General features: G+C 43.4%; 1 protein-coding gene and 1 non-coding gene across 3 annotated transcripts in view; both read left to right on the forward strand.

Moving 5' to 3' along the window:
* SUPT6H (SPT6 homolog, histone chaperone and transcription elongation factor) overlaps positions 1-14,600 on the forward strand; it is a 56,065-nt gene that overhangs the window by 28,830 nt on the left and 12,635 nt on the right. For both annotated transcript variants that reach the window (XM_049771187.1, XM_049771178.1), the window contains exons 17-27: positions 180-375; positions 2,172-2,311; positions 2,425-2,542; positions 6,338-6,414; positions 6,548-6,683; positions 6,931-7,068; positions 7,152-7,319; positions 9,396-9,523; positions 10,653-10,860; positions 11,465-11,612; positions 12,938-13,080. In XM_049771187.1, coding sequence (XP_049627144.1) covers positions 180-375; positions 2,172-2,311; positions 2,425-2,542; positions 6,338-6,414; positions 6,548-6,683; positions 6,931-7,068; positions 7,152-7,319; positions 9,396-9,523; positions 10,653-10,860; positions 11,465-11,612; positions 12,938-13,080 — 1,600 coding nt within the window. The remainder of the gene's footprint in view (positions 1-179; positions 376-2,171; positions 2,312-2,424; positions 2,543-6,337; positions 6,415-6,547; positions 6,684-6,930; positions 7,069-7,151; positions 7,320-9,395; positions 9,524-10,652; positions 10,861-11,464; positions 11,613-12,937; positions 13,081-14,600) is intronic.
* On the forward strand, positions 1,293-1,441 carry LOC126030464 (small nucleolar RNA SNORA57). Its single transcript, XR_007503122.1, has one exon. It is a non-coding gene; the product is annotated as a small nucleolar RNA SNORA57 (small nucleolar RNA).

Below are 14,600 nucleotides of genomic sequence, written 5' to 3' on the forward strand. Positions count from 1 at the left end.
CTGGCTTGGGGGACCATATGGGACGCCTGGGGATCGAACCGCGGTCCGTCCGAGGCTAGCGCAGGCAAGGAGGCACCTTACCTTTAGCGCCACCGCCCGGCCCCTTTTTTTTTTTTTTAATGAATGTTTGGGTATAATTTTTTCTCCATCTCTGATATAGCAGTACTGTCTCTCCTCAGCTATGGCAATGACCAGACATATTTTGAAGAGATCAAACAGTTTTACTACAGAGATGAGTTCAGCCACCAAGTGCAAGAGTGGAACCGGCAGCGCACCATGGCCATCGAGCGAGCATTGCAGCAATTTCTTTACGTGCAGATGGCCAAAGAACTCAAGAATAAGCTGCTGGCTGAAGCCAAAGAGTATGTCATAAAGGTGAGCACATTAACATTAACATAACATAACATAATATAACATTAACATAAGTGAATATTAACACATGATCTTTCCTCTGAAATTATTAAAAAATAACAAACCAGTCAGAAATGAAAATAAGAAAAGGGCCCAGAGAAATAGCACAGCGGCGTTTGCCTTGCAAGCAGCCGATCCAAGACCTAAGGTGGTTGGTTCGAATCCCGGTGTCCCATATGGTCCCCCGTGTCTGCCAGGACCTACTTCTGAGCAGAGAGCCAGGAGTAACCTCTGAGCACCGCCGGGTGTGGCCCAAAATAAAACCAAAAAATAAATAAATAAATAAATAAATAAGAATATCTTATAATTGTAGTTCTCTGAGTTCACCAAAAGTGAATATGAGGGGACTAGAGTAATAGTGCAATAGTGGATTGGGCACATGCTTTGCATGCCGCTGACTCACGTTTGATCCCTAGCATTTGGTTCCCTGAATTCCCCAGGAATGATTTCTGAGTGCACGTCAGGGCCAGAAGTAATGCCTGAGCACCACCAAACGAGCAAGACAGGAACCTCTTAATAGTAGTCCCATAATTAGTGGAAAAAATACTGTAGGCAGGTAGAATATAATCTGAGAGGGAATTCAAAAGCAGCCACATCTATTAGGGGCTGGAGAGATAATACAGCCTTGCAATTTGGCTGACCTGGGTTCTATCCTTGGCATCCCATATGATTCACTGAGACCCTCCTTTTCCTTTCTTTTCTTGTTTTTTTTTTTGTTTGTTTGTTTGTTTTTGGGTCACACCCGGCAGTGCTGAGGGGTTACTCCTGGCTCTACTCTCAGAAATTCACTCCTGGCATGCTCAGGGAACCATATGGGATGCCAGTCCCTCTGCATGAAAGGCAAACACTCTACCTCCATGCTATCTCTCCGGCCCCAAGACCCTCCTTTTCTTGGCGGGCATTGAGGGTGCAGTCCTGATGCCCCTAATATCTAGAAGCAGAAGGTAAGGGCTCCATGCCCCTCGGTGTCATGTCTTCGGTGCCGGCGGTTTGCAATCCACCAGTTCTATCCTCAAGCACCGGGACACGACTTTCAGAGCGAAGCGAAGGTTTAGGTTCATTCTTTGGTGACTATGAAAAATAAAATTACAGGGGTTGGAGAGATAGCATGAAGGTGTAGAGCTTTTGCCTTGCATGCAGAAGGACAGTGGATCAAATCCTAGTATCCCATATGGTCCCCTGAGTCTATCAGGATTGATTTCTGAGTGTAGAGCCAGGAGTAACCCCTGAGCGCTGCCAGGTGTGACCCAAAAAAAGAAAAAGAAAGGAAAAAAAATATATATATATAAATAAAACCATATGATTCCCAGAGAACCTCCTGATAAATTCCCAAGTAGTGTAGAGCCAGGAGTAACTCCTGAGCATTTCTGCGTGTGATCCAAACACCAAAGGGAAAAACTCCACGCCCCTACTTTAGGAACCCCTCTCATCCCATCCAAACATTATCTTTTGGGGGCGTTTTCTCAGGGATTGTTCCAAGCAGGTCTCAGTGAACCACATGGGATGCTAGGGTTTGAACCCAGGATGACCATGTGCAAGACAAGTACCCTATCTGCCTATTGGTATTATCACTCTGGTCCCACATTATCTAACTATTGCTTTTCTTTTGTGTATGTTTCTTTCCAAAAGCAGGTTAATGCCTTTAGGTTGTAAACCTGCTGTGAACTAACACTTATATGTAATATAGCATTTGTGTTTAATATGCCTATGTCATTATTCTTAGCACTCTTGGCTATCGCATCTACATTTTTCCTCCCCAGGCTTGTAGTCGAAAGCTCTACTATTGGTTGAGAGTAGCTCCCTACCGACCGGATCAACAAGTGGAGGAAGACGATGACTTTATGGATGAGAATCAAGGGAAGGGCATCCGAGTCCTAGGCATTGCTTTCTCCTCTGCCAGGTAATTTTTTGATCCTGCCTAGCATCATCATTACTTGTCTTTCTAATCTGATATCCTAATTTTTACCTCTTATTGCTGATGACTAAACTGTTCTTGTTTGGTTCAACTGAAAGAGATCACCCTGTGTTCTGCGCCCTGGTAAATGGTGAAGGAGAAGTGACAGACTTCCTCCGCCTGCCACATTTTACCAAACGTCGAACTGCATGGAGAGAGGAAGAACGGGAAAAGAAGGCAAGTGGGCTGGGCAGGAGTTATCAATTGTTTATACTAAGTACATGTTAGAAATCAGGATGGATGAGATTTTTGTTTCTTTGTTTTTGCTTTGTGGAGGTTTGTTTGGGGGAGGGGTGGTTCTGTTTGTTTTTGGGTTTGGCTATACTCTGCAATGATGGGTTATTTATTGAACTGCATTCAGGAATTACTCCTAGTGCTCTAGAGATGATATGAATCAAATTTGAATCTACCATGTACCAATCAAGCACCTTAACCAATGTACTATCTCTTCAGCTTCAGAAGGGTTAAGGTTTTTGGTTTTTTTTTTTTTTTGGTTTTGGGGTTACACCCGGCAGCCCTCAGGGGTCACTCCTGGCTCTACGCTCGGAAATCACTCCTGGCAGGCTCGGGGGACCATATGGAATGCTGGGATTCGAACCACCATTCTTCTGCATGCAAGGCAACACTTTACCTCGATGCTATCTCGCCGGCCCTAAGGGTTAAGATTTTATGGCTGGATTAGAGAGTCAATGAAGAAGGGAAGGGTGCTTGCTTTGCAGTCAATTCCAGTTTTACCCCCTCATACCCATAAGGTCCCCAAGCCCTGCCATAAGTGTTCCCTAAGTATAGAGCCAGGAATAAGAACTGAGCACTACGAGATTAAGGGTGGGGACTTTGTGGTATAAGTCTGGGCTTCTTAAATTTCTTCCACTCACACTCTTTTTGGCCTACATAATCACAATATAAAATAGGCATATAAGGGGCTAGAGTGATAGAACAATGGGTAGGGCATTTACCTTGCACACAACTGACGCACATTCAATCCTGCCATTCTATATGTTCCCAGAAGGCCATCAGTAGTGATTCCTGAGCATAGTAACTCACTCCTGAATATTATCAGATGTGGCTCAAACCCACAAAATCTTTCTTAGTTTAAAATTTTAAAATAGTGGGCCAGAGGGCCAGAGTGATAGCACAGCAGTAGAGTGTTTGCCTTTCATGGCCGGTCCAGGACCAACCTTGGCATCCCATATGGTTCCCCAAGCCAGGAGTGATTTCTGAGTGCATAGCCAGGAGTAACACCTGAGCATCACAGGTGTGGCCCAAAAAAGCAAAAAAAAAAAAAAAAAAAAATTTAAATAGGCTTACAAATATTTACTTGTAACAAATCAAAATTATTAAAAAAATACTTTTATATTCAATTAAGAATGCCATATAAGGGAGTTGAAACGATTGTATAGTGTATAGGGCGTTTGTATTGAACACAGCCAACCCGGGTTTAATCCCTGGCATCCCATATGGTCACCAGAGCCTGCAAAGAGTGATTTTGGAGTGCAGAGCCAGGAGTAACTCCTAAGCACACCAAAATGGCCCAGAAACAGAGCTGAAGAGATAGCATGAAGGTGGTGTGTTTGCCTTGCATGCAGAAGGACGGTGGTTTGAATCCTAGCATCCCATATGGTCCCCCAAGCCTGCCAGAAGCTATTTCTGAGCATAGAGCCAGGAGTAACCCCTGAGCGCTGCTGGGTGCGACCAAAAAAAAAAAAAAAAAAGATGGCCCAGAAACAAACAAGCAAAACAAACAAACAAACAAATACCATATGGGTTCATATCCAGTTCAACAAGTTAGAATTTGAGTTAGAGAGATAGCTGAAAGGACTGGAGCACATGCTTGGCATGCAGAAGGCCTGGATTCAATCCCTGCTATACATAATCTCTCACACATAGCTAAGAGCAACCCCCCAGTACTGCTGGGTATAGACCCAAAATATAGAAAATAAAGCAACTAGTGTCTAAGTAACTTCTGTGAAAGATCATCATTTTCCTTAATAACCTAATCACTGATCTCTTATATCCTGGGGTAAATCTCACTTCCTTGGGCAGTAGGTGGCACTCAAGTTTTGATGCAGAATTGACTTCTGGCCTAAAACCAGTTCCTAGTTTCTGGGAACTGCCCTTTCTGTCTCTGTTGTTACCAGCATTTGGGTCAGCCTGTTCCAAGAGCTGAAAGCCACTGAGGCATAAAGCCAACCTTGTCTCTGTTTAGCCTTTCAATGTCTCTTTCCAAAGAAAGAGGAATTTAAATTCATCTCATATATGCTTTTGTTTTTTTAAATAGGATCTTTCAATTTTGTTAAAAGAGCCCATTCCAAAAACTTACAAACAACTATTTTAAACAACAACAAAAAAGATAGTCCCTGAAACCACATAAAAAAAAAAAAGAAAAAGGAATATGTTTCTAATAGAGATGCTAATTGTCCTGACTTACACAGCAGTTTATGTTTCTTTTTTTCTTTTCTTTTTTTATATTTTTTATTTTATTTTAATTTTATTTGGGGGAGTTTTAGGGAGGCAGTGAGACAAGATAGGTTTTATTGAAAATTAGGAAGATATGAGGGGAGAGAAAGAAAGTATGTATTCAAGAGAGAACACTTGCTTCTTCAGAGTGGAAGAGTAGAAAAGCAAATAAAGATACATAGAGATAAGAAAGCTAGCTAGATATGTGTTCAAGGAAGAACATGGTCTTGAATAGGCAATAGTGATTTATGTTTAAAAAGACCAAAGTTAAAAATAAAAGGCCAAAGTATAAAAATTAAAAAATGGTAGCAGATGCAGGGATAGATAGCTTAGTGGCAAAGCACCTATCTTGCAAGCATAAGGTAGGTGATACCATAAGTTCAGTCCCTGGGATCACCTAACATGCCCAACTACAGTAGCAAATATGCTGATACTGCAGTTTTCCAAATGTGAGAAACTTGCCTGCATAGTTTGTGGTATCAGGAGGCTGTACTTATGTTTTTCCCTAGTTAAAAAAACAATAATAGGGCCAGAGCAATAGTACAGTAAGTAAGGCGTTTGGTTGGCATACATCCTACCCAGGTTCAATCCCCAATGTCCCATATGGTCTCTCAAGCACTACCAAGAGTAATTTCTGAATACAGAGCCCAAAGGAACCCCTGAACATCTTTGTGTGTGGCCCCAAAACAAAAAATCCAGGACCAGTGATTATAGTAAGACTGATTTAGACTCCCAATAAAGATAGACATTTTGGGGCTGGTGAGGTGGCACTAGAGGTAAGGTGTCTGCCTTGTAAGCGTCCCATATGGTCCCCCCAAGCCAGGGGCAATTTCTGAGCGCTTAGCCAGGAGTAACCCCTGAGCATCAAATGGGTGTGGCCGAAAAAACAAACAAAAAAAGGATAGACATTTTTCTTTTTTTTTTTTTCTTTTTTTGTTAGTTTGTTTTTGGGTCACACCCTGCAGTGCTCAGGGATTACTCCTGGTTCTATGCTCAAAATCGCTCCTGGCAGGCTCAGGGGACCATAATGGGATGCTGGGATTCAAACCACCGACCTGCATGCAAGGCAACCGCCCTACCTCCATGCTATCTGCCCGGCCCTTTTCTGTTTGTTTGTTTGTTTGTTTTTGGGCCACACCCAGTGATGCTCAGGAGTTACTCCTGGCTTGGAGCACCAAATGGGATGCCGGGGGATTGAACTGCTGTCTGTCCTAGGCTAGGACACCTAACGTTCTGCGCCACCACTCAGGCCCCCTAAAGATAAGACATTTTTTTTGTGCATCCTTTATATCTGTCAAATGACATACAGCAGTTACATTTGCCTTGCACATGGCCAACCATGATGTTCAATAAAATCTGTCTCACTAGCTAGATATCTCTTAGATCTGGCATCCTCTAAAAACTTACCTAACTTTTACTGTTCTCTGGTCTTGTTAGATCTTTAGCAACTTAGGGAGAAAGAAATGAAACTCCTTACCAGCATAGCTATTCAGATCCACTTTCCCTTCATTTCAGGCTCAAGACATTGAAACACTGAAGAAATTTCTTCTGAACAAAAAGCCTCATGTGGTGACCATAGCAGGAGAAAACAGGTAGCTACAAGAAAATAATCAATCATTTTTGTTGACTCTGGCATTTTCCAATAACAGAATACCTTGGTACCTTATTACCCTGGCAAACTATGCTTTCCAGAAAAGCCCTGACCAATACTTCTTAACCATTCAGGGATGCTCAGATGCTGATTGAAGATGTGAAGCGCATTGTGCATGAACTGGACCAGGGTCAACAGCTGTCCTCAATTGGAGTAGAATTGGTAGACAATGAACTGGCCATTCTTTATATGAACAGCAAGAAATCAGAGGTAATGAACGATAAATCCTAGGTAATTTACCAGAAGAAAAGGATATGAGTATAGACTTTCTCTCTTCATTTACCCCTGGCCATATTCTTCATTTTGCCTGTCATACTCAGATTTTTAGATTTTATTGTGGTCCCAGGAAAGGAGTCCCAGGGGAAACAAAATAACTGAAAGCTAGAAGGGTTGGATTTCCTTTTGATAATGGAGTTGAGGCAGCTTTATAGCCCTATTGACCCTCATTTGACTCTAGGCAGAGTTTCGAGATTACCCTCCAGTGCTACGACAGGCTGTCTCACTAGCCCGGCGCATCCAGGACCCTCTAATTGAGTTTGCCCAGGTGTGCAGCTCTGATGAAGATATACTATGTCTCAAATTGCACCCCTTGCAGGTGAGTAGGTTTTGATAGGAAGCAGGCCTTCAGTGGGCAGCATGGCACAGAATGGTACCTTATCCCTGCCTCTCTGTCAACAGGAGCATGTGGTGAAAGAGGAGCTGCTCAATGCCTTATACTGTGAATTTATCAACCGAGTTAATGAGGTTGGGGTCGATGTCAACCGTGCCATTGCTCACCCTTATAGCCAGGCCTTAATCCAGTATGTCTGTGGTCTGGGACCTCGGAAAGGGACTCATCTTCTAAAGGTAGGTTGCAGAATATAAGAAAAGGGTGGGGAAAACAGATCAGTCAGAGGGTTGTAATACCTGATTTTCATGCAGGGGGAAACCTTGAGTTTAGTCCCCATTCACCACAGTGTGGACACCCTTCCTTCTCCAAGAAAAGAAAAGGGGTTCAGGGAAATCACCCAGTGTTAAGGCCCAACACCTGGTATTAAACCCTAGTACTTCAACATCACTGAATCCCTGCTGGAATGACCCAAGCAATCCCTGGCACTGTAGGACACAATCAGCACTTCATTAGCTTGGTGGCCAAGCATCTGAGAAACACCAGGAATGGCCCCTGATCCTTTTCACTTGGTAACCCGAAACAAAAGGAAAATTAAGAAACAAAGCTTCCAAATAAACAACAACAACAAAATCAAAAGGACCAGAGTGATAGCACAGGAGCTAGAGTGTTTGCCTTGCACGTGGTGGACCTGGGTTTGATCCCGGGCATTCCTATATCTTCCCTGGAGCCCGCCAGGAGTCACCCCCACCCCCAGCAACACAAGGTATGGCCCAAAAACAAAAAAGAAGAGGCAAAGGTCCCATTTCACCTTTTGTTCGTTTGTGTGTTTGTTTGTTTGTTTTGGGCCCGTTAACACTCACAGGGTTTTTTCCTGGCTACGCGCTCAGAATTCACTCCTGGCTTGGGGGACCAGATGGGACACCGGAATTTGAACCACCATTCTGGGTCAGCCGCATGCAAGGAAAATGCCTTACCGTTGTGCTATTGCTCCTGCCCTTCAGTGAACCCTTATACTGTACCAGTATGATTTGACAGAAAGGCTAAGATCAGAGAACTAAAATGATTTATACCAGGGCCACAGAGATAGCACTGTGGTTAGACATTTGCTTTGCACATGGCCGACCCGGAATAGACCTAGGATTCCATTCGCAGCATCCCATAGGATCCCCCTAGCCTGCTAGGAGTGATATCTGAGCACAAAGCCAGGAATAACATCTGAGTGCTACTGGGTGTGGCCCAAAACTAAAAAAAAAAAAAAATGATTTATCGTGAGTGATCCAGTTATTGATAGTCCAACTTAAGACCCTAGTGGGAATAGCTGGGTTTTCTTTAATCTGGTAGTTTATGGAAAAGATAGTCATAAGCCATTATTTAAAGCAAGTGAAGGAGGGGCTGGAGAGAGAATATATATGAGTTAAGACTGCATGCCTTGCATTGAACCCAACATCATTCAATCCTCCCACTCCACTCCCCTAGCACTCCTAGCACTCAGGCCTGGCTGAGGTGGCCCCTTTTATGTTCTATCACATTGGTACCAAGCAGTCTAGCACCCATGGGCCCTAGCTTGGTGATATGGGCCTGATTGACTATGAATTTCCCATAGCTTCCTGAGTATCTGGTTGGGAGGCCCAAAAAATAAGTAATAAACAAATGGAAGAAAATTGGGGGAGAAACCTCAGAACAGTGGGGTTTTTGTTCTTTGTTTTGTTTGTTTGTGGGAGGCCATACCAGGTGGCATACTGGTTACTCCTGTCTCTGTGCTCAGGAATCACTTCTAACAAGCTTGGGGGACCATCTGGGATGCTGGAGATTAAACCCAAGTCAGCTGCATGCAAGGCAAATGCCTACCTGCTATACTATCACTCTGGCCCCAATTTTCATTGTTTTTCCAGTAAGAAGAAAAATGATTTCAATCAGAAGGGGACAGTATTGTTTTTCTTAATTGCATAATAGGGACTTGAATGTATATTTTACTGTTTGGGGGGAAGAAGAGACAATCACTCCAACTCAGGACTTACTCCTGGCTCTGAGCTCAGGGATCACTCCTCTTGCTAGTCTGGCAATACTCGGGACTATATGCAGTGCCAGGGATTGAACCCAGGTCAGCCACATGCAAGGCTATACTTTACCTGCTGTACTGTCGCTCTGGCACCATTATTTACTTTTAAGCCATACATAGTACACATAGTACACAGTTAAATACTGGAATGTGGGGACTGAGTTTTCATAATAAAAGATATCCCAGAAACCACAAAGCTGGCTGGAATGTAGGACTTGATTCTGCTCTGGCTAATTCCCAGCTTCTTCTTCAGATCCTGAAGCAGAACAACACCAGGCTTGAGAGCCGAACCCAACTGGTCACCATGTGCCACATGGGTCCCAAAGTCTTCATGAACTGTGCTGGTTTCCTCAAGATTGACACAGCCTCCTTGGGAGACAGGTGATGCCCTCTACGTGGGTGGGCCTGGAGGAATTTGCTTAGGCTTCATTTGGGGGGAATTCTCGGGATTAGGTCTGTCAAAGGACCACAAACTATTTAAATTAGGAAATGTTTTTAAATGAAGGTGAGGAACTTTTATCCAGTCTGACCTATGAAAAAGAGCTTCTGACCTATGGAAAAGATCGGTTCGATTATGTGAAGCTTTTTTTGTAAGAGAAACATTCAAAGGAACAATTTAGTCTGTACTTTAAGACAGAAAACACAATGCTTCCATAAGTACAAATTTGTTGTTACTGTAGTTTGTTGTGGCCATATATGGGGGGGAATAGTGGGAACAGTGGAAAAGGAGTGGGGTTATGTGGAAATAGTGAAGGAAAAAGAGATTTAATATGTTTTGAGATGATGTTACTGAGAGAAAGTTCTATTCATTTGGACTTTGGACTTTACTATTGACCTCTTCCTCTCCAGAAGTTACCAACTCAGTCTTTGGAGGATCTTTTCCACGGGCACATAGCTCCTCATTCAGTAATGGAAATCAGTGGGGAAATAGGCTTCAAGTTCTAAAACTCCATTTTCCACCCAGCTTTGCTGTAACACTCCACGAATAACATAGGTCCATGTGAGTGCACGGGCAAGACTAGCCTGGGAAGGCTTTATGGGGGAAAATAGTTGGCAGCAAATTTCCAAAGGTCTTTTTTCCCCCCCTGTTTATTTTTAATATAATAATTAAATGAGACTTGTATAAGTTCCTGGTATAAAATTTAACATCTAGAAATTATGCAGAAAGTGGAAGTCCCCCATAATCCCACCCCCCAGAGATTAACTACTATAACAATTTGCTGTATAGTACAACTTTTCTAAATTTTATTTTTGCTATGCATTGACTAACTACCCATTGACTATAAAAATGGGTTCATAAACTTCATAGTGTTTTGCAGTACATTTTTCACTATCAATATATCATGACCATCTTTCCATGTCAGCACACATAGCTCTACCTCATCGTTTTTAATGGTTGTATACTATCCCATTGTGTGGAGATATTCTAATTTATTTAACTAGTTTCCCATTGGGTTGTTAATAGAAGCTTCTCAATCTATATCCTGCTCCTTTTCTACCTTTCTTTCAGTACGGACTCATACATTGAGGTCCTTGATGGTTCACGAGTTCATCCCGAGACCTATGAGTGGGCCAGGAAAATGGCAGTGGATGCTCTGGAATACGATGAATCAGCAGAGGATGCCAACCCTGCCGGAGCCCTGGAAGAGATCTTAGAAAACCCAGAAAGACTTAAGGACCTGGACCTTGATGCTTTTGCAGAAGAATTGGAAAGGCAGGTATGTAACAGTTTGGATGACTTGGTCCAGAAAACTTAACAGCAGCATGATAAGTCAGAGAAACACCAGTAGCAATTTCTTCTCTCCTCTTTGTACTATACTGGGTATCACAAGAAAATTTTTAGACTGCTGGGTAAGCCACAGAAGATTCATAAAAGATTGCTAGAATCATTATAGGCAGCAGGAGGTAAATACTTTTTCTTTATAACAGTGCAGCTTTGCACTGTGTGTTATACATTAGATTTCCTTGGAGCATTTTCTTTACAGAATGTTGTGCTATGGCTAAGAAATAATTTTAAGATCTCTTTTAGTAAATAAATGTTTAAAGGGGGTCAGCGAGGTGGCGCTAGAGGTAAGGTGTCTGCCTTGCAAGCGCTAGCCAAGAAGGACCATGGTTCGATCCCCCGGCGTCCCATATGATCCCCCCAAGCCAGGGGCAATTTCTGAGCGCTTAGCCAGGAGTAACCCCTGAGCATCAAACGGGTGTGGCCAAAAAAAAAAAAAATGTTTAAGGAAAAGAAGAGGCACTATCAGGAACTGACCTATTCCTTTCATTGAATTAAGGAACAGTTGCAAATCTCTCTTTGATGAATTTCTTCTACAGGGCTATGGTGATAAGCATATCACACTGTATGACATCCGAGCGGAGCTGAGCTGTCGGTATAAGGACCTCCGGACAGCCTACCGTTCTCCCAACACAGAAGAAGTCTTCAATATGTTAACCAAAGAAACACCAGAAACCTTCTACATTGGTAAGTTCTAATTTTGACTTTTGCTGGAAGAGGATATATAGGAGTTGAGGATGCATTCATTGCATAGAATAAAGCAGATTTAAAAAAAAAAAAAAAAAGTAAAAAAGGGGGCCGGAGAGATAGCATGGAGGTAAGGCGTTTGCCTTTCATGCAGGAGGTCATCGGTTCGAATCCCGGTGCCCCATATGGTCCCCGGTGCCTGCCAGGAGCAATTTCTGAGCCTGGAGCCAGGAATAACCCCTGAGCACTGCCGGGTGTGACCCAAAAACCACAAAGAAAAAAAAAAAGAATAAAGCAGATTTGCACAGTTGTGGGAAGTGCCAAAGGAATTATGTTTTGGTTTTTGTAAAGTGGGAGAGATAGCTTTGTGGGAAAGAGTACATGCTTTGCACGTACAAGTCCTTGGTTTTTGTTTGTTTGTTTTTTGTAACGCCCGGCAGCACTCAGGGGTTATTCTACACTCAGAAATCACTCCTGGCAGGTTCGGGGGACCATACGGGATGCCAGGATTCGAACCCCCATCCTTCTGCTTGCAAGGCAAACGCCCTACCTCCATGCTATCTCTCCTGTCCCCAAGTACTTGGTTTTTATCTCCAGCAACTCAAGTCCACTGAGCACTGCTTTGAGAATCCTCACAAACACTAAACCCTTGAGAACACTGCCAGGTGCAACCGAAAAACAGAACAAAGCTCTCAGTCCTGGATTAGAAATGAAAACTGAGTTTTAAAGTTTAGGTCAGAGATGAGAGCAATAGCACCATGGGTAGAGTGTTTGCCGTGCACGCAGCCAACCCAGGTTTGATCCTCCACATCCTATATGGTTCCCCAAGCCTGCTAGAAGTAATTTCTGGATGCGAAGCCAGGAGTAACTCCGGAGTACTACCAGGTAGTAGTTCAAGATGAAATTATTCTCTGTACCAGTGTTTCCTCTACCAGGAATCCCCTTGGGTACTACACAATATAGAGAATCAAACTGAAAGTCTTTTTTTTTTTTCTTTTTTTTTAATTTATTGATTTCTGGGCTACACCCAGAGGCACTCAGGAGTTACTCCTGGTTCTGCACTCAGAAATTGCCCCTGGCAGGCTGGGGGACCATATGGGATGCCGGGAATTGAACCAGGTCAGCCGCATACAAGGCAAAAGCCCTACCATTGTGTTATCTGTCCGGCCCCCAAACTGAAAGTCTTACTACACTTACAGATTATTCTACTGCTTGAACCATATCCTAGCCCAAATTGCACTTCACTGTAATTTGGGACCAGGATAAAACAGATGTTGCTAAAGAAATCTTTCTCTTGTCTTCCCTGTGCTCTTCTCTTCCTCTAGGAAAACTCATCATCTGCAATGTCACTGGCATTGCCCACAGGCGCCCACAAGGTGAGAGCTATGACCAGGCAATTCGTAATGATGAGACAGGGCTATGGCAGTGCCCCTTCTGTCAACAGGACAATTTCCCTGAACTAAGTGAGGTAAGTGCTGTAATATTATACTGTTCAATGAGTATTTTTGATTTATTTCAGTTCCCTAGAAAGCTTGGGAAATGGGGTTATTTTAGATCATGCCCTTATACAAAGAGAGAAGAGAAGAGCCGGTAGAAAAGCACATCAGTGGGTAGGGCATTTGCCTTCCACACAGCTGACTGGGTTTGATTCCTGTTATCAATCCCCGGCATCCCATATGATCCACCCAATCCTGCCAGGAATACCTCTTGAGTGCAAAGCCAGAAGCAATCCCTGAGTGCCACTGGGTGTGGCCCAACATAGGAAAGAAAAGGAAAGAAAATGTACAGTGGGTAGACCATTTGCTTTGCACACAGCCAACCTTGGTTCAGTCCCCAGCATCCCATATGGTCTCCTGAGCATTGCCACGAGTGAGTGATTCCTGTGCACAGAGCCACAAGTAACCCCTAAGCATCTCCAGGCATGGCTTAAAAAGAAACAGCACCAAAGAGCCAGAAAGAACAGGGATTTAGGCACATTCATGTGGCCTTCCTGAGCTCCACTAGGGGTGATCCCTGAGTACCACCGAGTGTGACCCAAAAGGGGGGAGGAGATGTTCCATGGGGGACAGAAAGTAAAGGGGTTAAGGGTTTTATGTATAGCCCACTCTGGTTTGATCCCTGGCACACCATATCCCCTAGCCCTGCCCCACCAGGAGTAAGCTCTGATTATTGCTGGATATGGTCCAAAAAAATCAAAAGGGACCAGAGAAGTAATACAATGGGTAAGGTGCTTGCCTTGTACACAGACAAGCCAATATGGTCTTCTGAGCACCGTGTGAAGTAATTTCTGAGTGCAGTGCCATGAGTAAGCTCTCAGGATGTATGGCTGAATGCATACCTGCAAAACTTGAAGTTTGGGGAGCAGTGAAATAATAAGAGCAAGCAGGACACTTTCCTTGCATGTGGCCAACCCAGATTCCATCTCCAGCCCCCGAAATGGTCCTATGAGCAACACTAAGAGTAATCCTGAATATAACCAGGTGTGACTTAAAAAAAAAAAAGTAATCAAACTTGATTAGTTGGTTGGTTGGTTTTTGGGCCACCTCTGGCAGACTCTGGGGTAGTTCCTGGCTCTGCACTCAGGAAATACTCCTGGCAGTGCTCAGGAGACCATATGGGATACCGGGAATTGAACGCAATTCAGTCACATGCAAAAGCATTACCCACTGCACTCCTTCTGATCCCCCTGTAAGCTTCCTTTTAATTTGCTGTAGCCTTTCTGGCAGACATTAATGCTACTCTGAAATATTTTTCTGCATTTCAAATGTTACTAAGTATATTATAAAGGAGAAATTTTCCGATCTGATACAATTTTGATTTATTTTTGTTCTTTTTCTTTTTTAAATTTAATTGAATCACTGTTGTTGTGTTAAATAATTAAAGATTGATCTGGATGGAGGTGGATGGATGGAGATGGATGGATGGATGGTGAGATTTTTCTCTGCCATCCCAGGCCACGTGGCTCCGCAACCCCCATTCAGCTGGTGG

The sequence above is a fragment of the Suncus etruscus genome, chromosome 1 (genome assembly GCF_024139225.1).
Source record: "Suncus etruscus isolate mSunEtr1 chromosome 1, mSunEtr1.pri.cur, whole genome shotgun sequence".
Lineage (NCBI taxonomy): Eukaryota > Metazoa > Chordata > Mammalia > Eulipotyphla > Soricidae > Suncus > Suncus etruscus.